This window comes from Temnothorax longispinosus, chromosome 12 (genome assembly GCF_030848805.1).
Source record: "Temnothorax longispinosus isolate EJ_2023e chromosome 12, Tlon_JGU_v1, whole genome shotgun sequence".
In the NCBI taxonomy this organism is placed as follows: Eukaryota; Metazoa; Arthropoda; class Insecta; order Hymenoptera; family Formicidae; genus Temnothorax; species Temnothorax longispinosus.
In genome coordinates, this window is record NC_092369.1 from 3,234,038 (window position 1) to 3,256,449 (window position 22,412).

The 22,412-nt window shown below is 40.7% G+C and overlaps 1 protein-coding gene across 2 annotated transcripts in view; it reads left to right on the forward strand.

The window, feature by feature from the left end:
* LOC139822648 (gustatory receptor for sugar taste 43a-like) overlaps positions 1-22,412 on the forward strand; it is a 215,015-nt gene that overhangs the window by 144,162 nt on the left and 48,441 nt on the right. For both annotated transcript variants that reach the window (XM_071794558.1, XM_071794559.1), the window contains one exon: positions 3,568-3,842. In XM_071794558.1, coding sequence (XP_071650659.1) covers positions 3,568-3,842 — 275 coding nt within the window. The remainder of the gene's footprint in view (positions 1-3,567; positions 3,843-22,412) is intronic.

The window sequence follows — 22,412 nt, forward strand, 5'->3', positions numbered from 1 at the left end:
AAAGACGCATTTACAGTAAGAAAGGCAACCCGGGAAAAAGGAATTAGATCTGCCGAGATATGATCAGATCTAGTTCATCAGATCTGGCTAGATATAATTGGATCTGCAAATGTCTCTATCTGGCCAGATCTGAACAGATATAACCAAATATGACCAGATATAATTTGACTTGCTGAGATATAATTATTTACCGAATGTATCCAGATCTGTTCAGATATAATTAAAAATTATGAAAAGATGTAAAATGCTATAGAACCATAAATATATCGATTTAATTCAGAATTGTGTGCCACTTTATTATAAGCGTGGACTTTGATACAACTGATATAAGTTGTACCATACACTTGATTTATGTAGCGTTTTCTTTGTACCATCGTTTGATGGTATACGAGAAACGGATCTCATCGAATGCCATCTATCGAATGATCCGATATTTGCATGTATAACCAGTAAATAATTCTTATTAATTAAAGTAAAAAATGTAAAATCTCTAATAATTCTTATTCAAGTTGGTAATTATTTATGCAAGTCTCCAAATAACTTCAACAAAAATTTTTAATGTAATCTAGTTATTAAATAATAATCAAATTGAGAATTTTTTTACTTTTGTTTATCCATCATCTATAAGCTTACAATGTACGAAATAACTTATATTTCTGTGATTGTCGTTTGTATTTTAGATACAAGGCGAATTGATGAAAATGTTTTTATAACAAATAACTAACATTTTTTTGTTTATAAAAAATACTTGTCTTATGCAAATTATACCTTTATCATAATTTATTTTTATATAATTATATCAAAGATATTTAATTAAATATCTTTAATTTGCTACGTATAAATAAATTCATATTTATATATTTAAGTATCACATATATTAGACGAATATCGATCATCGAACATTTAATTTATTATAGTTAAACATGGCCAGATATCGTCAGACCTGAACAGTTTTCGATCAAACACAACCTCAGTTTAACTTATATCTGGATACAGATACGGACCAGATATGGTCAAATGTTATGTATTTTGGATCGCATTCGAGTATAGATATGGTTATATCTAAACAGATATACAGTCAGATCTGGACTGTTTCGATGAAATTCAATCACAGACATGATTCGATCTGAGCAGATATGGTTTGATTTGAGTAGATATGGTCCGATCTGAGCCATCGAAGACCGGGGCGACAGATTACGCCCCATATATAGTTATATATAGTTATATATGAACATATATGAACGGATCTGCGCAGCATGAGAAGTCATATCTGAACATATCTGACCGGATAAAATTTGATCTGCTGAGATATAATTTGATCTAGTCAGATCTAATCCTTTTTTCCCGGAAAGTTTCTACGATAGATTTGAATTAGCAAAAAGCTTAGTGTCAAATTTGCCCCGATCTCCCCTACGCTTTAATAATTACATTTATGCAAAGTTTATGTTTGATTTTATTTGAAATTGAATTATGTAAATTAAAATAAAATAATTAAAAATTATATAATAATTTAAAGTTGCTAATAAAATTTGAATATTAATCTTTTAGAAACATTATATGTATGTACAAGTTTATACATCCATAATATCTAATGGACGTCCATAATATATTTGTAGAAGACATCTATTATGGATACGGTATCTCTATTAAAGATCTATCTGATTTTGACGTAGAGGTAGGCATCGTATATAAAGATATAGAGATTGTGGACGTCTAACGGACATTATGTTCTGTGTAATGCCAAAATACACTTAAATAGCCCTTTTTGCAACTTTAACTGAAAATTTTTCAAAATTATAACGTTGTAACGGCCTGACTTTAGTATCGAACGCGGACCAATGCGCCGGATCAGGAGTTCGATGAGAGGCCCAGTTAGACAATAATCAATTTAGGTTGTACATGCAGTGTTTATTCAGTTTAAGTCTTATATACACGGAGCGTAACGTTAGCGCGGTATTCAATATAGCGCACGGACGGACGGGACGCGATATGTACAACGGAGGGGCGGTGCATGCGCACTCGATAACGAACGCGGTATCACAATAATAGACGGACTCGGCATATTACAGGTAGTGCTTGTGCACTCGATAACAAACGCGGTATTACAATAATAGACGGACTCGGTATATTACAGGTAGTGCTTGTGCACTCGATAATAAACGCGGTATTACAATAATAGACGGATTCGGTATATTACAGGTAGTGCTTGTGCACTCGATAACGAACGCGATGGCTTTACAATAATAGACGGACTCGATATATTACAGGTAGTGCATGTGCACTCGATAACGAACGCGGCATTACTATATATTCCAACGCGTGCGGGAACGCGTAGTGTATAGCTGAGGATTTCCGGAGCCCCGGGGCGGCGGCAGCGAGAGCCCTCGTTGCGAGGCCGAGCGTGCTCGACCCCGCGTAACCGTGTCGTCGGGGTTGATGTGATGGAGTGCGGGGACACCTGAGAGCCCTCAGTCGAGACTCGGAGCTCCGAACCTCGTTGGTGTGTCGCCCTAGGATTCGTAGGATAGACTTTCGTCCGGAATAGCGGAATGCTGGAGATCAGACGAAGTGTCTTTCTCTCGCCGGCGCCGGCGCGCCGGTTTATATACCGCTCGGCGCGGCGGGTTCGCTAGGAGGGAGGCCGATCGTCAGGCGAGTTGCGCTGTGGTGGGAGCGGCGCGCCGCGCGCTTGTCTTCGGCGGGGCTCGGCTCCTGTCGGCGTCCGTCGTACTGTCCGTCGGAGGCCCCGGTGCTGCGTTTAGCCCGCGCACACGAGGTATTTGGGCGTCTTAAAAATGTGGGCGCACCGCGCCCTTGTCTTCGCCCGATTGATAATCGGTCGGGCGGCATCCGGCGGTTGTTGGCCAGGGACGATGCTTTGGCGAAAGGGGTGCATCGTTACAACGTTATAGAGCAATGTAGTAAACGTGATTGTATTCGGCGTCCAATAAGCTATAAAAAATATTTATTCTTTTTATTGTGCTAAAAAAAAATTTTTTTATTGTACAGTGTTATTACGCGCGGTGATGAGGTTAAGTTGTATTTGCAATAAATATTCAGCAGAATTGACGAAACATGTTTTACTTTAAAAACCTGTGACTTTCTCACCACTTCTCGATAAACAATAAAAAACATCTAGTAGGTTAGCATCCCCTAGCGGGCTCGATACGACATGCAAGGAGATAGAAGAGTATACCGCGATGCTGCTTCAAAATCTATAAGATTATTCTGGACTGCGCAACCGCACGTTGTAGTAATTTACTCTATTATCACGCCAAATGTAAATTTTTTTTAACTCATTACAAACAAAAAAAACCTTTTTTCAGAACAATTTTAATTTAATTCTATAAGGAGTCAAAAGATACTTCTATGGAATCCTGTTTGAACTATCAAAAAGAAATTTTTTTGAGTTTTAAACAGATTACGCTAATTAGAATTTAAAAAAAATATTTTGAAAAATGAATCCTTTTTTAGTTCATAACGATTACCTGTGCTATTTGGAAAGTGTTTTAATTAAAGTGTATCTTTTAAATGATTAAAGTAAATCTAAGTAAATTTTTTTTCTAGATGGTAAAAGTTTCTCGGACAGCATATCCCAATTGATGACAGTACATGCGTCATTATGTGATACGGTGTTGCTCATAAACGCTGCTTACGGAGTCGTTGCGCTGGTGATTACAATAACTTGTCTGATACACTTAATCATTACACCGTACGTTTTAATAATGGAAGTGGATGGAAGACGTGAACCTCTATTTTTCGCAGTACAAGGGTTATGGTGCATCTTTCATATCTGGAGATTACTCATGATCGTACAGCCTACGTACGCTGCTACAACACAGGTTGATTTATATTTCAAATAAATAAATGAATCAGCTAACGATAACTTATCAGATAAAAATAAAACAAAATTTCAAAAATTCGGGGAATTTGTTGACAAGTATATCTACTCCTTATTTCTGAAAACAAAATAATTTAAATATTTTTTATGAAATAAGATAAGATAGAAATTAATTTAGTTTTAGAAAAATCTATATCTATAATCTATATATAATCTAAAATCTATATGTGTATAAGAATATATAAGTTATTGCCAGCCACACACACGCACACACGCACACACACACAGTAAGAACAGATGTTTCGGTAATTATACAGTAATACGGACCACCCTCCGATGACCTTGACCTTGACATATGTTGTCAAGGTCACCCTCCTAAGTGACCTTCAGAAGTTTTTAGCCGGCGGTCGTTATTCATTAAAAAGTTATTAACAAAAAAAGTTTGGAAAATATAGCAGCTATTTTAAGTATTGGAAGGCAAGTTCGATTTTTGGAAATTATTTGAATTTTCTAAGAGCCCTTAGACAGGTGTAACCCCCAGTATACTTATTTCCGAACGTATTGGTTTGTAAAACAATGCAAAATGCAAGGCTTATTATTTTTTATTTATTGTAACCTAATTATTATAATTTGTTTTAACATATTTACATTCATTAAACTTATTTACAGCTATTTATACTACTGGTGAAAATGTCTTAACTCTACATAGAAATGCTTGAAGCACAAAACGCTTTGACACCAACTATTGTTCTTACCCAACGCGTTTCGAGTAGATCTTTTACATAGGAGCAAAGAAAACTCGTCACTAGATTTATCTTCACCTTGTACTGATATGTCGCATGTACAAAATCTTTCTCGCACACTCCTTGCACGATAGGTATGCTTGCGGATACTCTTCCCGATCTACGCTCTCCACTTTTTGCTTGATGGCGTCGCCCATGATCGATACGCAACCACGCGACATTCAAATCAGCACACTCGCTCTAACATATTGCCCGCCTTGAAATACTGGACTTTCAAAAAAAATATAATGAGAAAACAATGCTGTTTGGTACGACATACTATGGATAAACCACGTAACGTTCGGTAACATAAACTAAACAGGATTATTTGATAACTTACTATCTTAAACAATTAGTTTGTCATGTTCGCATAATATAAATAACTTCATAAAGAGGGAAATAATTTCATTAGTGAACAAAACTCATTCTTAGTGCTTATAATTATATATTACAAGCAACAGATATACATATATATTTCAATTTAAAACTGCAAGCCGATAAATGTCGGACTAAATTCCGGGAAGGGAAAGGTTTTTAATGTTCCAACGATAACTGTGTTTCAGTCCGACATTTATCGGCTCGCAGTTTATTAAGTTGCAATATATGTATATACGTATATACATTTTAATTTGTTACTTTTGTAACTATTAATTCTCTATTTGCGCACCACGTACCGCGCTTGACTCGTATCGCCGTCTATTAATTTTTAGAATATAATTAAAAAATACAATTTTTACAAAGAATAAGCATTAATTAGTGAATTTAATATGTATGATGTATTTATTGCATATCCCCGAAGGGCTTACAAGGCGTTTTTTTCATGAGGAACGTACCCAAACCTCTTACAAATGTTCATTCCCCAATGCCTGACCATTTGCGACCTCACAAACATTTACCCTCCCTCCCTGTAATCCTCTTCACCCCTCTTCTTCTTCCTCCGTTCCTGCCGCGACTCCGTCCTTCAGCCTCCCTCCTTCCCGTCTCAGCTCTTCTTTATTTAGCCCAGTCCCTCTTTCCCCCATCCTCCTTCTCCTCATCATCGGAGGCCATGAGCAGTTTCTCCTCCAACCCTCTTGTAATTTCTTCCTCATCCGACCTCCCTGTACTCCTGCGTATCCTCCCTTCCATTTTTTCCTCTCTCTCTCTATCTCTCCTTTCCACAGACTTGTCCTCATGGATCTTCACCCTTATGCTGTTCCCTGCCTTTCTTCTCGCCTCCAACACCCGCCACTTCTCCTCTTCGTTTCCCAGCTTTACCAATATGATCATCCATATTCCTCTCTGCCCCATCACAATCACCTCTCTCACTGTCACCCTTACCTTTAGCCCTTCCGCGAATAACTCCTTCACTTTCTCCCAATTCGACTCCTTGCCTCCCCATTTCTCCTTCTCGACCCTTAAAATTACATTCCTTTTCCTTAGTTCGTCCTCGTTCCTTTCACCTTCCCCCGCCTACCATTTCTTCTTCTCAGTCCCACTCTCCTCGTATTCCTCCCTCTTTCTTTTGCCTCCACTTTGCTCTATTCTTTCTACCTTTCTCTCCAAGCTCCTTACCTTCTCCTCCAGCTCCTCCATACTCTCGCCCTTTTTCCTATCGTCCTCTTTCCTCTCCCTCAGCATCTTTCTTACTTTCTCCTCCACAATCCTCTCGACCGCCTCTGCTATTATTCTCTTCCGCACCCCTCTCTTTCTCTCTGCCCTGTCACGCTTATCTCTTTCACCTCTACATTTACCTTTGATCCTTCCTAGTGAATTTAATATTTACACTACAATTTTGGAATTGAAAGATTGGATTATTTTCTCTATTTTGTATTTTAGATGTTGATTCAGATGTATCTTCAGTCATGATACAGCCAGCAAGCGACACAAGTCGACACAAACATCGTTTTATCTTTCTTTTTTGGCAATGAGTAACAAAGACAAAACGACACTCATGTCGACTTGTCACTTGCTGGAAAGCTTCCTATATATGGTTTAACATTTGCCCGTTACTTTACTTTCCGCCCGCTAAACAGGGAGGAAAGTGATCACTTTCCGCCCTAGGGAGGAAAGTGACCATTTTCGTCCCTGTTTGGCGGGAAGAAAGTAACAACTTGATTACTTTCGTCTTTGTAACAGGGACGAAAGTAACAACTTTCCTCCCTGGCGTGAAATTGACCACTTTCGTCCCTCTCCTACAGGCATGGAAAGTCGAATTTTCCGTGGAGGTGTTGTGAAAATATGTTTTCATCTATTTAATCCTCGTCTCCTATAGGCCACCTATGTATATGAGGAAAATACGGCGGAATAAAATGCCATTGTATGGCTTGTTCGGAGCAGAAATGATCGATTGTCGTCAGATAAGATTGTTGCGGCACCAGATCATATAACGCACGCAACTCATAATTTGCACCCTTAAAGTTATTACTATTGTCAGAATAAATGTTCGCACATTTTCCTCGCCGAGCCACGAACCACTTTAGAGCATTAAGAAAGGCGGGAGTATTCAAATCGGTAACTAACTCTAAATATGGCTCGTGACTCGTGTACTCATACAAACGAATAAATATGTACGGTTTACATGTCTTATTACGACTAAGATTAATGTTGAATGGGCCTCCGTAATCTATCCCGACATTGTAAAACGCACACTTGTGAGTCAGATGATTCTCTGGCAAATCCCCCATGATATGTTGAGGTGAGACGGGTCGTAATCAGAAGCAAACAATGCATTTATGGAGAATCTAAAGAATCTTACGCGCCATAAATTTGGCGGGTAGAATCCAAAAAGATTCCTGTAGAATTTACAGCAATGTCTGTGCACCTGCATGCAGCGATTTTTAATGAGCATCACGAATGACAAGAGTAGTAACGGGATGATTAACTGTGTATCGACGCGAATATGACACCGGGGCGTTTCGCAATCGACCAGCAATTCGAATAAGGCCTTCGCTATCAAAAAATAGATGTAGTGTAATCAGAGAGCTATCGTGATTGACTCACTGTTTGGTTTGTAGATCAAGCATTTCTCGCCTAAAGCGTTCGGCTTGTACCATTCGGAGGCCATCATCGCTCGGTCGAGCTCACACATTGTCAATAACCTGATTCGCTGAGTCTGCGGAAATCCTGGGCGCTCCGTCGCTCCGTCCATCACAAACAATAAGCGATGACTCGCCTTGACAGAGATAAAAACCTTTCGAGGATACTATTCTATTCACCTCGATAACTTGAATAGCCAACACTGTATATTTTTTAGTTTCGGGAACTTCGCCGCTTGGTCTCAGAGTGGGTATGTTAATATACTTCTCTGGATGTTGTAATCATTCTGGTCCGTGCCACCAAAGGCGCAAGTCTTTTAATTGATTAGGTCTGATTCCAAGCGAGATATCATATCTACGGTGTTGTCCTCGGATCTGACGTGTCACCATTGCTCTTTGGTAGTCAACTGATGACTCTCACTTATCAATAATGTCGATCGGGCAGCGGTATTGTGAGTGCTTGAACCACTGAATCTGCTAATTTCGAGAGTAAGAGTGCTCCGCATAACTCGAGACGCGGAATACACACTGTTTTTAATGGAGCGACTTTTGACTTTGCACACACCAAACGGACGGTAACGTCTCCTATGACGTTGACTGAGCGCAGATATACACACGCTCCTTACATGATCTTTTTTTTTATCGCAGGGAAATCTTCCATTACTGGGATCCCGGCCGTTGAGTTAAAAAGGCCGGTTTACCCAGTAGCCCCCTCCTTGATGAGAGGGGCAAGACTTCCTCGCCCCCGGGGAGAGGCGAAGGAAATGCCGGATTTTATGCGCGGACCCAGCGTCTGCGCATAGCGTACCGGCTAAAAACGCTGCGGGTGTCCTCGCGGCACTTTAATGAGGGGACCCCGGGAAACGCAATAATACCATCCGGGGTTTCCTCGTGCCAGGCCCCTGTAATAGGGCGTCTTTCTCGAAGAGGGAGATTGACCTCCCTCCTTGGTCCGATGGACCGAGACTCTGATGTGCAGCGGGCTGAGGGACACCACCTCCCACCCACCGCTCCTCGCGCTGAGGGATTTTCGTGTGGGCGTGTGGCCCCCGGAACCAGCACGCCCACCCCACAGCAACCCAACGCTTCTGTCGGTTCCTCATGACGGGGGAGGAGCCCACGCGGGAAGTCCCGCTAGTCTCCGGCTCCGACGCACCAGTTGCCGCGGCGTTGGTTGCCTTGGCGGTGGTGCGTATCACCCGTCGCTCTCCTCTCGTTCTTCCTCGGGAGGAGAGGCGATCTCGCGCCTCTTTATCCTTTCGTCCGCCTCCTTTTGCGACATTACTTTGCCGCAGAAAGAGGCAAACTCCTTCCATTTATCTCCCCCCCCTCGGGCCAACTGTCGTAGCGATGAAGGCCGAGGGGGCAAGGTCCGGCCCAACACTGGCCCGGAGGACACGGCGCTGTTTCTCCCAAGCGGGACGATGCTCGAGAGTATGTTGCGCCTTCTTCGGGCAGTGGCAGCGCGTGGTGCGCTCCTTTCCTATGCGGCACAGGTACTCACTGAAGCAACTATGCCCGGTGAGCACTTGTGCCGCGTGGAATGTTACTCCGCGTCCCTTTCGGCCCGCCAAATCTTCAAGGACGGGTCGAATGGCCTCTCGGACCCTTTTCCCTGACTGCAGGTGGGGATCGTCTAAGTATGGCCTGCAGCCTCAGCTGGACCCTCTGCTGTGGTGTGATCTCCACGGCTTCCCCCGCCCGAATGCCCCTAACTCGGCGGTACATATCCGCCTGAGACAGGGCAATCAAATGGATGAGGGGGATTCCTGCGAGGGTCGTTGCCGCCGCATGGGAGACGGTCCGGTAAGTGCAGGCGGCACGACTGGCGATCACCCTTTGAATCACCACGAGCTGTCGTTTTAGGCGGTCATTCGCCGCCACTTCCTCCACCCACACCGGTGCTCCATAGATCATTACGCTGTGGACCGCCACATACAGGCGGCGCACATGCCCGCCCGCCCCTCCTATGTTGGGCAACAATCTAGCCAGATTGTTGGCAACTACCATCGTTTTTGAGGCGATGCGGGCGATGTGCTCGCCGAGGCTGCCTTACATGATCTCCAAAGCATCCGAGAAACCGTGAAGCTCTGTATGAACCGGATTTTTACAGATAACTCGAAAAACGAAGATGTCATTGATGGCATTTAATTCCTTGACGTACGTAGTCCATTCCGTTGTACAAGTCAAACGGTAATGATTTATTCCGCTCCAGATTGAGTTGACACAATTTTTGTAGGAGAATTTTGGTTTTAATGATGGCTGGCCCAACGAGTCCCAAGAGATCGAATATTTGAGACACGGTCGACAGACCTATGCGTTTTGTCACGTGAGAGTCCGTATTATGCGCGATAAAATGATATTGGAACGTGTCTTATTAAGTATTAAATTTTGCGTGTTTATATTTTCGTTTATTAATATGTAGCTTTAAGTTTGTGTTGCAACAGAGCGTTAATGTAAGGGCGCCATAATGCGTTTTCATGCGCGCGCGATTATATGCGTGTAACACATCTTTTGTCTTCGCTCCGTGTCTCTTCCCACGCGTTCTTTCCGCTCATTCTTCCGGTATCATTCCCACGTACCGCCACGTATATTTTATACATCGTTTCATATAAGTCTCAGTTCTTTTATTTCGCTATTAAATAAAAGTGATCAATACGGTTAATAGTCTTTTCGTTATTCCTTCGCCATATACAAGGATATTCTCCTGGAATTCTCCTAAGAGAGATAATCTCAATAGTGTCTCTGCTTTATGCCTAGACAAAACCGAGGGTTTTAGTCTCCTCACCATCCGTTGCAATTATCGTGAACTCTTCGGCATCTTGTTCGAATAAAGTTGGCTCATTCGATTTCCATTTGGATAACTCGAAACATGAGGATCTCAGTATCATTATGAGTTCGTTCTTGAGCGCTCGCAGTTTGTCGAGATCATCGTGACTAGTCAGCAGATCATCAAAATCTCGAATAATAACTAAGCTTGCATCTGGATGGGATTCACGCGCGTTGTGAGCGGTTTGATGTAACGTCCGTATTGCCAAAAATGCTGCTGATACGAAGCCGTATGTTACAGTGTGCAGTAGATATTCTAGGATAGGCCCGACGACACTAGCTCTCTGTAGAATTCGTTGTAGATTCCTTTGATCCTCCTGGAGGTTCACTTGGCGATACATCTTTATGATATTAGCCGTTAAGAAGTATAGATGCTGTCGAAAACGCAATACGATTGAGAATAGTGTTTGTTTAATAGTAGATCCCACTCGAAGGATCTCGTTTAATGATTTCCCTGAGGACATCTTTGCTGACGCAATGAACACCACCCGAAGCTTGCGTCTATCCTGGAGAAAGAATCGGATGATGCAAAATGTAATGCGCTGCAGCAAGCTCTTCTTGTTCACTGTTGACCATAGACATCCCGGGAAAAAATGGAGGAGATCTGACCATGTCTGATTTGATAAAATGAAATACAACGAGATCTGAAATTCAAGTAAAGTCAGATCTGATTGGATACAATTTTATCTCGCCAGATCTGCATAACCATATCTAATCACATGCAGCCAGATATGCTGAACTATAATCCGATTTCACCAGATCTGACCATTGCTGCCGTTCGATATTGAATCGTAGATCCAATCGGATCTCTTCCGATTTAATCGGACATTATCTGATTGCTTCAGATCTCCTGAAGCACGAGCAGACATTATGCCTCAGATCTTGTCGGATCTGAGCAGACCTAGTCAGACATATCTTGATCTCACCAGATAAGACCAATCTCGGCTTACAAAGTTGTGTTGCTGATCCAATCAGATCTCTTTCAATCTTGCTGGATCTGAGCAGACCTAGCCAGACATATCTTAATCTCACCAAATAAGACCAATCTTGGCTTACAAAGTTGTGTTGCTGATCCAATCAGATCTTTTTCGATCTTGCTGGATCTGAGCAGACCTAGTCAGACATATCTTGATCTCACCAGATAAGTCCAATTTTGGCTTACAAAGTTGTGTTGCTGACCCAATCAGGTCTCTTCCGATCTTGCCGGATCTGAGCAGATCTCGCCAGTATAGAACTTATAAAAATTTCGTTCTTAAATCGTCTATTATTAATTTTTACACCCAATGTTGGACATTATATCAAATATAATATTAACTCTGTAAAGGGGAAGCTTTTTTAAATGATTTTTGGTCAAAAAATCAATTAATTTTTATATTAAAAACAGTTTTCTTAATTTTGAAACATTAACATATATAATAAATATAGTCTCTGCCAATTTGATAATAATTGTTAATTTCGACACCATATTTAGAATTTATTATAAATATTTCATTAAAAAAGTACCGTGCAAAGTAATTAATAATAGGTAAATATAAAAGATTAATGTGTATATGTATATATAAAACATAAATCTTTTAAATTATTTTGCAAACATACCTTATAATTTAAACTGATAAAATAATATAATCACATATAAACTTATATAGTCATACAAGATTATATATGATCAGATCATAATGTTGCATCTCAAAGTATCCGATAGATGGCATCCGACGGAATCTGATTTTCATATTTAAAATTTGATGGCAGTGGCGGCATAAGAACGGTATCAGACACGGCAGTCTCGTGCTAAGTCGCGCCAAGTTATGTAAATCGTGGAACGGCACAACTTTTGTATCGTGGAGTCCACTTTTATAATAAAGTGGCACATTTAAAAAATAACATTTGAAAACAACAATTTTCTGCAGTGGATGGACACTGGATCGGATCAGATCTACTCATGTCTCTGGGTCTGAGCAGATATAATAGATTATTCTCGTTACATATCTGACTCTATCCGCTAGGATCGGATCAGATCTACTCATGTCTGATTGGATCTGATCAGATAGGGCCAATATTTTGATCAAACCAGATCTGAGTGAATTGGATCTGATGAGATCTGCTCAAATCTGTTCAGATCTCTTCCATTTTTTCCCGGGATATGAGTTTGGCATACTTGCTCATAAAATTTACGTAGTCCTTGCGGAGTTTCGCGTTCTTCTCAAACCTTCGCTTGAGTTTATATAATAACTTTAATGCGTAGCTGCATGATTCTTCCAATTCACTCGGATCACCTTGGAAAGGAACGCTTACGGTAAAACGTCCGGTATTGTCCTACCGATGCGTTTGCATGAAATGATGTTCGCAAGCCTCCTCATTGCTCGACATAGCGGTTTTGCGATCAATCTCTTCGATTCTACAGAACCTCTCGACCTGACTACAAAGTTTGGCCTCCGGCGGAAAGCAACAAATCGGGTAACCTGGGCGGATCGCCCAAAGCAACGTCTTCCGACCAGGGACCCGGACCGAAAGGATATTTCGGTTCGGTTTCGATTACGGTTTAATGAAACGTCGAATAACGGTTCCGGTTTTAGTTTCGGTTTCTTGAGCAGAGAAGAAAACCGAAACCGTAAAAATTACGGTTTTTTTCAGTTTTATAGTTCCGCGAAGGGGGAGAATTTTTTAAAACAATTTTTTCTGCATTTATTTTATTAAACTGTATGCGTATAACCGCCTGGCGAGAGAAATACAAATTAGAAATTATCTATATTATTTAATAAAATAATAAAAATGTGTATGTACAAAAAAATAAATTTTATGTTTACTGATTAGTGTTTATATTAAAATAAAACGAGAGAGAAGCGTGTTAATTTGTTCAATGATTGAACTTCAATCAGTTTCTTATAGTATATCATTTTCTTCATCTTCCAGGGAGGATATTTTTTTTCTTTTTTCTTTTGGACGACAAATTTTTTTTATACTTGTAGTTTTATTGGAATCTTTCTTTTCTATTCTTGATATCTTTGAAACTACATATTTGTTTAAATCGTTTAATTTTAAAAATCTTTTCTCTTTTATATGTAATTTCTTGAAATATTTTGTAACGGCCTGACTTTATATCGAACGCGGCCTAGTTCACTGGATCGGGAGTTCGATGAAAGGCCCAGAGACAGTAGTCAGTTTGCGATACACACGTATTCCTTTACTTTATTCAACTCAAGAAGCGGTATACAAAGTATATTACAAGAAAATACCGAAGCGCGATATATTACATACGAACGGAGTTCGTCGCAGGATATTACGAGAAAATAACGAAGCGCGGTATATTACATGCGAACGGAACGCGGTTACAGATATCATTCACGAATAACGATCGACAGTGCCGGTGCACTGGGCGGCATACGCGGTATATTATACACGAACGGGACGCGGTTACGGAGAGTCCGATGAACGCGGACGTACATTACTCCACGGTCGTGGTGCGGGTGCATCCGGTGCGGTATATCGAGAAAGCTGATAACGCGGGCGGGAGCGCGATATGTACACCGGAGAATGGCGGAATCCCGGGGTTACGGTCGCGAGAACCCTCGCTACGAGGCCGAGCACGCTCGACCCCGCGGTGCCGTGGCCGTCGGGGTAAGTGTGAGGGAGCTCGGAGACACTCTGAGAACTCTCAGTAGAGGACCAGAACTCTGGACCTCGTTTTGCGTGTCGCCCTAGGATTCGGAAGGTAGGCTTCGTCAGGAGTAGCGGAGAGCCGTGGTAGAGACGAAGTGTCTCTTCGTCGAGCGCGCCGGCTTTTTATACCGCTCGGCGCGGTGAGCTTGGCAGGAGGGAGGCCGATCCTCAGGCGATGGCGCGGTGGTGGGAGCGGCGCGATCCCGTGTGCTCGCTTCGGCGGGGATCGGCTCGCTTCGGCGCTCGTCGGCGTCGTGCGGGAAGGCACCGGTGCGGCGGATTTCCCGCGCACACGGTGCGTTTTAAAAGATTAAAAAATTGTGTGCGCACCGCGCCCTGTCCTCGCCCGACGGAGGATCGGTCGGGCGGCATCCGGCGGGTGGCGGTCGGGAACGATGCCTTGACGTAAGGGGCGCATCGTTACAATTTAAATTACAAAATAAGAAAGAAGAAAATCATTTCGATAACATCTAACAAAAATTAAACAAAATAATTAGGAGAAAAGTGGCGGGAGAGCGGTTCCGAGGCAGGACTGAAGAGCAGGGGAGGTTAGCAAAAGCGACAAAAAGGAAGAGGAAGCCAAAGATAGGACAGAGAAAAAAGGAGGCTGTGTAGGCTAAGGAGATCGCGAAAGAACTAAGAGAGATAGGGCAAGAAATCATGGAGGAAATAAGACGAGAAGGAATGGAAGTCAGGAAGGAAATGGAGGGATTAAGAACACAGTTAGAAAGGATGGAGAAGAGGCAGATTGAAATGACTAGGATCGGTGAGAGTGATAGAAGAGGAGAAGGTGGAAAGAAGGAGTCGGACGAGAGCAGCGGACGAAAACAGAAGGAAACTGAGTTAAAGAAGTTAGAAAAAAACAGTAAAGGAACGGCGATGAAGAAGATGTCAGAAGAGGAGAGAGGGAAGAGCAGTGAAAGAGAATGGAGTAAAAAAGGATGGAGTAGAGATTGGTGGGAGGAAGTTGCAAGTGATGAGGAGGGGAGATGTGAAAGAAGGAGGAAAGGTAATGAGGAGGTGAAAAAACAGGAGGTCAGACAGGGAGGAGAAAAGGTGAGGAAAGGAAAAGGATGGACTGAGAGCGATACGGGGAGTAGAGAGTTAAGTGAGGAGGAGGACAGAGGCAGTAGAGAAATAAGAGGGGTTAGGAAAGACAAAAAAGGGATGGAGGAAAGAGATAGGGAGAAGAAACACGGTGCAGAAAGGAGTAGATTGTGGCGAATGGTGGAAGACGGAGAGGAGGAAGTGAGAAGAAGAAGAGAAAGAAAAGTTAGAGAGACGGAGCGGAGAGACAAAAGAGAGAATAGGGAGAAAGCCGAAAAGAGAAAAAGGAGTCTCATATGGAGGAGAGTAACAGGTGAAGGATCAAAGGAAAGAAGCGAGCTGATGAAAACAATCATGGAAAGAGTGAGAAGAATAATTCCGATAAGAAGGGTCGTGGAGGTGACGGGTGCGGACAAGAAGGTGGTACTATTTATGGAGCTTGAAGAGGAAGACGACAAGGAAGACAAGGAAAGAGTGAGGAGATATGGAAGAGATGGGAAGTAGGAGTCGACGAAGACGATGGAGGAGAGAACCTATAGGCACAGGTTGGTTGAAAAAGCAAGAGAAGAAAGACTGAAAGAAAGGTCAGTGATCCTGACTAATAGGAGACTATGGATAGATGGAAAGGAGGTGAAATGGGATGAGGAGGGAGCCAGATGGAGGAGGATCTGAAGGTCAAGAGAGATGCAGGAACGGAGGTGAGGAAGGCGAAGATGCAGTAGATTGACTGGATAGAGAGAGATAAGAAGAGACGGTGACTGAATGGACAGTGAGATAGAGAAGGTAGAGAAGAGCAGAAGAAGAACGGCGGTGAAGAGGATGTCAGAAGAGGAGAGAGGAGAGAGCTGTGAAGAAAGAAAAATTGAAAAAGGATGAAATAAAGTTATGTCATTGCTATGTTTGTTGTGTTTGATTTGTTTTTTCTGTATTTAGGAAGCAGGTAGAAGGAGATTTATACAAATGTTTTTAAGAATTTTAAATAGTTAAAATTTAAAGTAATACAATTTAAAAGTTTTTTACCTGTTAAAATATTTCTTTCAAAATCAAAACTAAAATTTACATCTTCAGTTTCAATATCTTCGAAAACGTTTAAGTTATCTGTTTCATATTCGTCATTTTTTTCTTCATTTTATTCTAAATGTATGTCACTCGATGTTGTTATTTGTATTGTTCTTATTTTGATTTTGTTCTAAAATGTCAATTTCGCAATCTTCTGAAGCTAATATCCTTACTGCTGTAGGATATGGGCGTTAGGATGGCAGGATTTCTGGGTGTAAGAGATTACGCACGGATGTTTTCAGAAGAATATATTTCTTACTTCACAAAATGACATACGTTCGACCATGTCTCTCGTCAGTAGCGAACTGACTTTCGAGAGCAGCGGCGGCGCCCTCTTCAACACATCCGGCCTAAATGTAGCGCGGCAAAACTTTTTCAAAAATAAAATACATATTCTACACTGCTTTTAACATATTGATTGGCACCATTATCAGTAGTTATAGTATATATTTGGTCCAAAGATATATTAAAAGAAGAACATACATTTTTTATAACTGCTTTTATATATTCACCTGCATATAATATATAACGTTTTTATTTAAAAATATATGTAGATGTAGGTATATAAATTTATAAATGTTAAACATAACCATAATGTTGATTGTCGATTACCTGTATGTTTCTCTTTTAGCTCCTTTAGTGCTAAGGTTCTTAATATAATTTTTGCATCTTTAATGTATTGTATATTAATTCCTAAAAATGATCTATCTAATCGAGTAACAGCGTCGGTTTTCAATAAAATCATAATATTTTTTATATCCTCAGCTATTTCTTTTTTTATTCTATTAGCTTCTTCAAAAACTTTCTTTTGTATTGATTCTGACGAAATAGAGAATTTCTGTTTATTTTCTTCTTCTATCGCGCACTTAATTGGATTTATAATATTTTGAAAACCAGAATCGTCCAAAATACTAAATGGTCTTCCATTTACTGTTATCAACTCCACACAGTTATTTTCGAGGTTTTTTCTTGTTATGTTCAATTTTATTGTATTCATCTCGTTTATTTGCTGTTGTATTCCTTTCTAATTTTTTTGCAATATATTGTTGACGTTGACATCCTTACATTTATTTGAAGAAATTTCAATAAAATAATCTTCTTTGAATTCATGATAACGCATCAAATGTTCCTTTAAATTTGTACCGTGATTACCCTTATACATATATAAAATATAAAATTAAAACTTTATAAATATAAAATCAATTATTTATTACTCGACTACCTGGCTTAAATTATATATAAGTGCACTTGGTGCACTAATAAATAATTGATTTTGTTTTAACCACTGGCGGATTATAAGTTTTCTTTATTTTATAAATATAACTAATAAATTATATATATATATATATATATATATATATATATATATATATATTGTGACGTGACATAGTCACGTCCCCTGTCCAGATGATAGCTTGACCGGGGGGAACGTCCGGGATGTCGTCTCCGCCGGAGCGAGGCGGGGCGACAGCGTTAAAATTCGGTACATTATATTATTTCCGAGGATTTCAGGTATCGAGTAGGTGGCCAGGAGGAAATTGTAACGACTTGAGTCGCGCCGTGGGAGTTTACGGGAGGCGTTCTACGTCGGAGTTGGCCGGCGGGCGGGTCACGATTGGGCCCATATGCCGACGTTGCTTGGAGCGTCTCGCAGGGCGAGCGCATCAGCCCCGATGTTCGCTGGAATAAAGCCTGCCGAATCGCGAAGGAGGGAGATCGCCACGGAGCATTGCCTACCGGTCGACGGAGCCATGGCCTGGCCAGCCTGGCCGTCGTACACCGGCACCAGAGTCGCGGCCCGGTCAGCCGGACTCGAGAATAGGCTTTTCAAACCTGCTGATCGGCAAGGAGGGCTTGCAAGCACGGCGCGCGCAGGCGCGGGCCCGACGTGATCCCGCCGGGCTAGAGGATCGTCACTGTCGTGTTGGCGTGGCGAGGGACAACATCCCGAGAGGACCGGCAGCCGAGCTTGCGGAATTTGTAAAGCCACTACTCGAGCACCTCGTAACCCACGTCTGGGTACAAGTAAGATCGTTCTGACGGCCGGGGCTTTTCCGAGAGCCGCGTAGAGTCACGGGAAGCATGCTTAGAGAATCGCGTACTGTGTCGCGAAGTATTTTGTAACATCGCGTTTGTGCAGAGGAGTATTACCGAGTAAGTAATTATTAAAAGGAATACTGACGGAGGGCCCGGCCAACAGAGTAATATGGGATCGCCCTGCCCGAAAAATCGTACGCGGCCGACAGTCACCGTGTGATTCGTTGTAGTATTCGTCGTGTCTTAGCGTTTTGTGTAATAGCGTTTTGTGTAACCGCGTGATGGGTAATGTAGCGAGGTGTCCTTCGCGCCGAGGTGGACCATATTGTCGCAGAACGGGGGAGTAATGTTTGCGCAATTACGTCACAAGGCGTGAGGCACCTGTATTGGGCCTTTGGGGCTTTTCGCGGGAGGCCCGCGTCTAGCCAATTTGGGACCATTCGCGAGACGTCGCGGATGGGTATTCGGCCGTTGAAAAACCGTCGCGCGTAGGTATTGTGTCTCGCGTTCGTGTAATTGTGTATGGTGTATTACGTTCGGGTAACTGCGTCTCGCGTATCGTGTTCATGTAATCGCGTATTGTGTATTGCGGTCGTGTAACTGCGTCTTATAAGTTGCGTCCTTAGGCTAATTTCCGCGTTATTGTATCTCGTAATTTCTGCGTTGTAAAATTGTAATTCACCGATTCATTTTAAAGAAACCTGCCGATTTATTCTGAAGTAATCTTCTCTCTAAGATTGTAATTCACCGATTTCGTCTGAAACAACTTGCTGATTGATTCTGACGTAACCTTTTCTGTCAAATACATTATATTTGTATTATTGTTATTTGCGTGTGTTAACTGCGCTACGTTCCCTCTCCTCCTCCGACCGCGATTACTCGAAGAAACTCACACCTGAGAGAATTGCGATCTTGTGGATCGTGGTGCGAGGAATCGCACCTGGCGCCCAATATTTCGAGGAATTATTTAGTCGAGCTACCATCTGGGTTTCTGAGAGTCTTGTCGTGATTGATTTTTTAAGATCGTTAGTGAATAAAAGCGACGGCGCGCTCCTCCACGGCCGGCGAGACCGTGAGGACATCGTCGTTGTCGTCACAATATATATATATATATATACATATATATATATATATATATGTGTGTGTGGACGCAGGTGCACGGGAATACGGAAATAGCTCGTGTCAGAATAAGAAAAAGAAGGCCGTTATATCTCTAATCTCGACTTTACTAAAGCTTATCGATGTTGCCTGAGCCGTGTCGCAGAGACAAATGTACGAATGTACGCGGAACAATAGCGTGTCTCTGTGAAAAGGGGAAGCAACCGTTACAATACCGAAACAACCCGAGGATCGAACACAAGTTTCGTAGATTCCAACTATATATATATGTAGGTCCAGAAGTATGTTCCGGGACTTTTTATTTTTTACATCGGTATATTCCAGGACATTTGGCAGTTTCCAGGACTGTCCTGGAAAAAATTCATGTCCTACGGCACGTTTCGGGACAATTTTTTGAATCTGATTACATATATATGCGTTATATTCCAGGACTGTACATTTCAAAAAACGTAAACAGTCCCGGAACATACCTCTAGACCTACATATATATATATATATATATATATACATATATATTCATTGCATAATTAATTAATATTATATAATTAATATATAGACAAGAAAATAAAAATAATGCAATTTACCTTTAGTGATGTTTCACAAATAGTACATTGTGAGGCATCTTCTATTTTATTATAAATGAAATGTTTATGTGCTTTATTGGTATGTTTTCTACTTATGGTCAAAAGGTCTTAGTCTTACCATAAAGGTCAAAAGTCTGTCAAAAGTAAAAAATTATAATATAATATAATTTTCCATACACATCTAATTTAAATTATTTTAATACGAAAATAAAATGTATATAACTAACATAAAATATTAATTTGTGTATTAAATTATTAAATGTAAATAAGAGAATGACTCAAACATTATAGAAAAAAGTTCAAGTATTTTATAATAAATGTAAATACAGTAATACACTTTAGAATTTTAGATAAATATAAAATTAAATTAAAATTAATTTACGGATCAAAATGTATCCCAAACAGCACACGATATCCTATGATTCCTATGGATATCCATTTGTCCATTTCATGTCCGAAATGTCCATTGTCCATGAACGTCATATGGAATATATGGATATACACAAGGACCACAAGATATCGGTGCCGTCTGGGTAGAACAAACTCAAAATAAAGACAAATAATCGATGCCAAACAGAAAGAATTGCAAGAAAACGTAACGTATGTAGCTCTTACATAAAAAAAGATTATATCTCCTACAATACAAAATAATGCAACACTTAATCGTCTCAATTACACACTCGTATTTTCAGTTTTCATGCATAAAACATATGTGACTGATGTATAAGATAATTAAGATATACCTGTACTGCGATATGAAAGATGATGATATAGGTTATCAAATATCAATGTTATCACACTACTTTTTTAGTGAATTTTTGCTAACTTTTTAAGGTTCTCCTTATAGAGGCTCTCTAGCCACTGTCATAGACTTCGACAAATCGACACTTCGTATAATTATACTAGACCGCTGATGGCCGTTTTTGCACACAGAACGTGGGAACGCTTGCGCGGCAAGAAGCAACGCAGCAGCTAATCAACGTGCGATTATTTCGTAAGAACCAGATATTTATCGGTTATCGACCGCGTCGCTTCTTGCCGCGCGGTAATCGCGCGCATTTTTGCGTCCTGTGTGCAGGAAACAACCATAAAGTAATGAATTATATGTATATAGATTAAGAACCGGAAAAAAAACCGAAAAAACCGTAAACCGAAAATAATTATATCGGTTCGGTTATGATTCCGGTTCTACAAACTTTAAAAAATTTCGTACCGGTTACGGTTTTGGTCCAACTAAAAAAAGGGTTATGGAACGGTTTTTGGTTTCGGTTCCGGTTCGACACGACCCATCCCAGATGCGTTTTTTTTTTTCTGAAAGAGGGATTTACCAAGTTTAATTTGACCGACATAACAGCTCCCAAAACACGCTTGCTCCGAATATAGCATCGACTCTTTGGGGGACGTAAAACGTTTCGTCGGCAAGTTTAACATTCGGGGGAATGTTCCACAACTGATTGATAGATAGATTAAGTGATTAATTACTGTATCCTAGTATTTACTCTGAAACTCTAGCGACGAATATGACGAAGAATACCACTGAAAGTTTGTCTTAATTGGATTCCCGATTTTTTTTGCATCGGAACATCCAGCAATAATTGCAAATACTTGCTGGCGATAGCGCATTTATCCTTAAATCTGTTGGTTAAGAGATTTCCAAGCAATCGTGTAATTTTCCGTGTACTTTAGAGATTGAATAACTTTGGCAGCTCTACCTTTCAGAGATAATTTAAGGTAATACATGCGTTGAATGTTTGTTAAATCGCTATTAAGGGTCCATATACCTTAGTAGGTCCAAAAAAAGGTAATTTTTGTGCATTTTTTGTGGAGAAAGTAAACAAAATAAATCATTCAATATTTTTGAATTATATTTATGATACTTTTAAGTAGTTATAAAAATTTTTTCAGCCCATTTGGCGAAGCGGGATACTGGGCAACGGCGACCTGTGCGCGGAATAGGTTGCTCCATGGCGGAGGTCTTCCAGGTCGTAAAATGTGTCTGAAACATCGAATCAATTGATTTTCCTGTTCAGTACAAGTGTCCCTATAGAATAGACTACAATCATATCGATATATGCAATATTTAATTTTTTATAAGCAAAAAAGTATCGAAAATTTATAGTGAAAATTAATTTTTTTTTTAAACTGCCGCCATTTTATAAATTTTTATTCAAAATAATTTTTTTTAGTCTACTCTATAGGGACACTTGTACTGAACAGGAAAATCGATTGATTCGATGTTTCAGACACATTTTACGACCTGGAGGACTTCCGCCATGGAGCAACCTATTCCGCGCACAGGTCGCCGTTGCCCAGTATCCCGCTTCGCCAAATGGGCTAAAAAAATTTTTATAACTACTTAAAAGTATCATAAATATAATCCAAAAATATTGAATGATTTATTTTGTTTACTTTCTCCACAAAAAATTCACAAAAATCACCT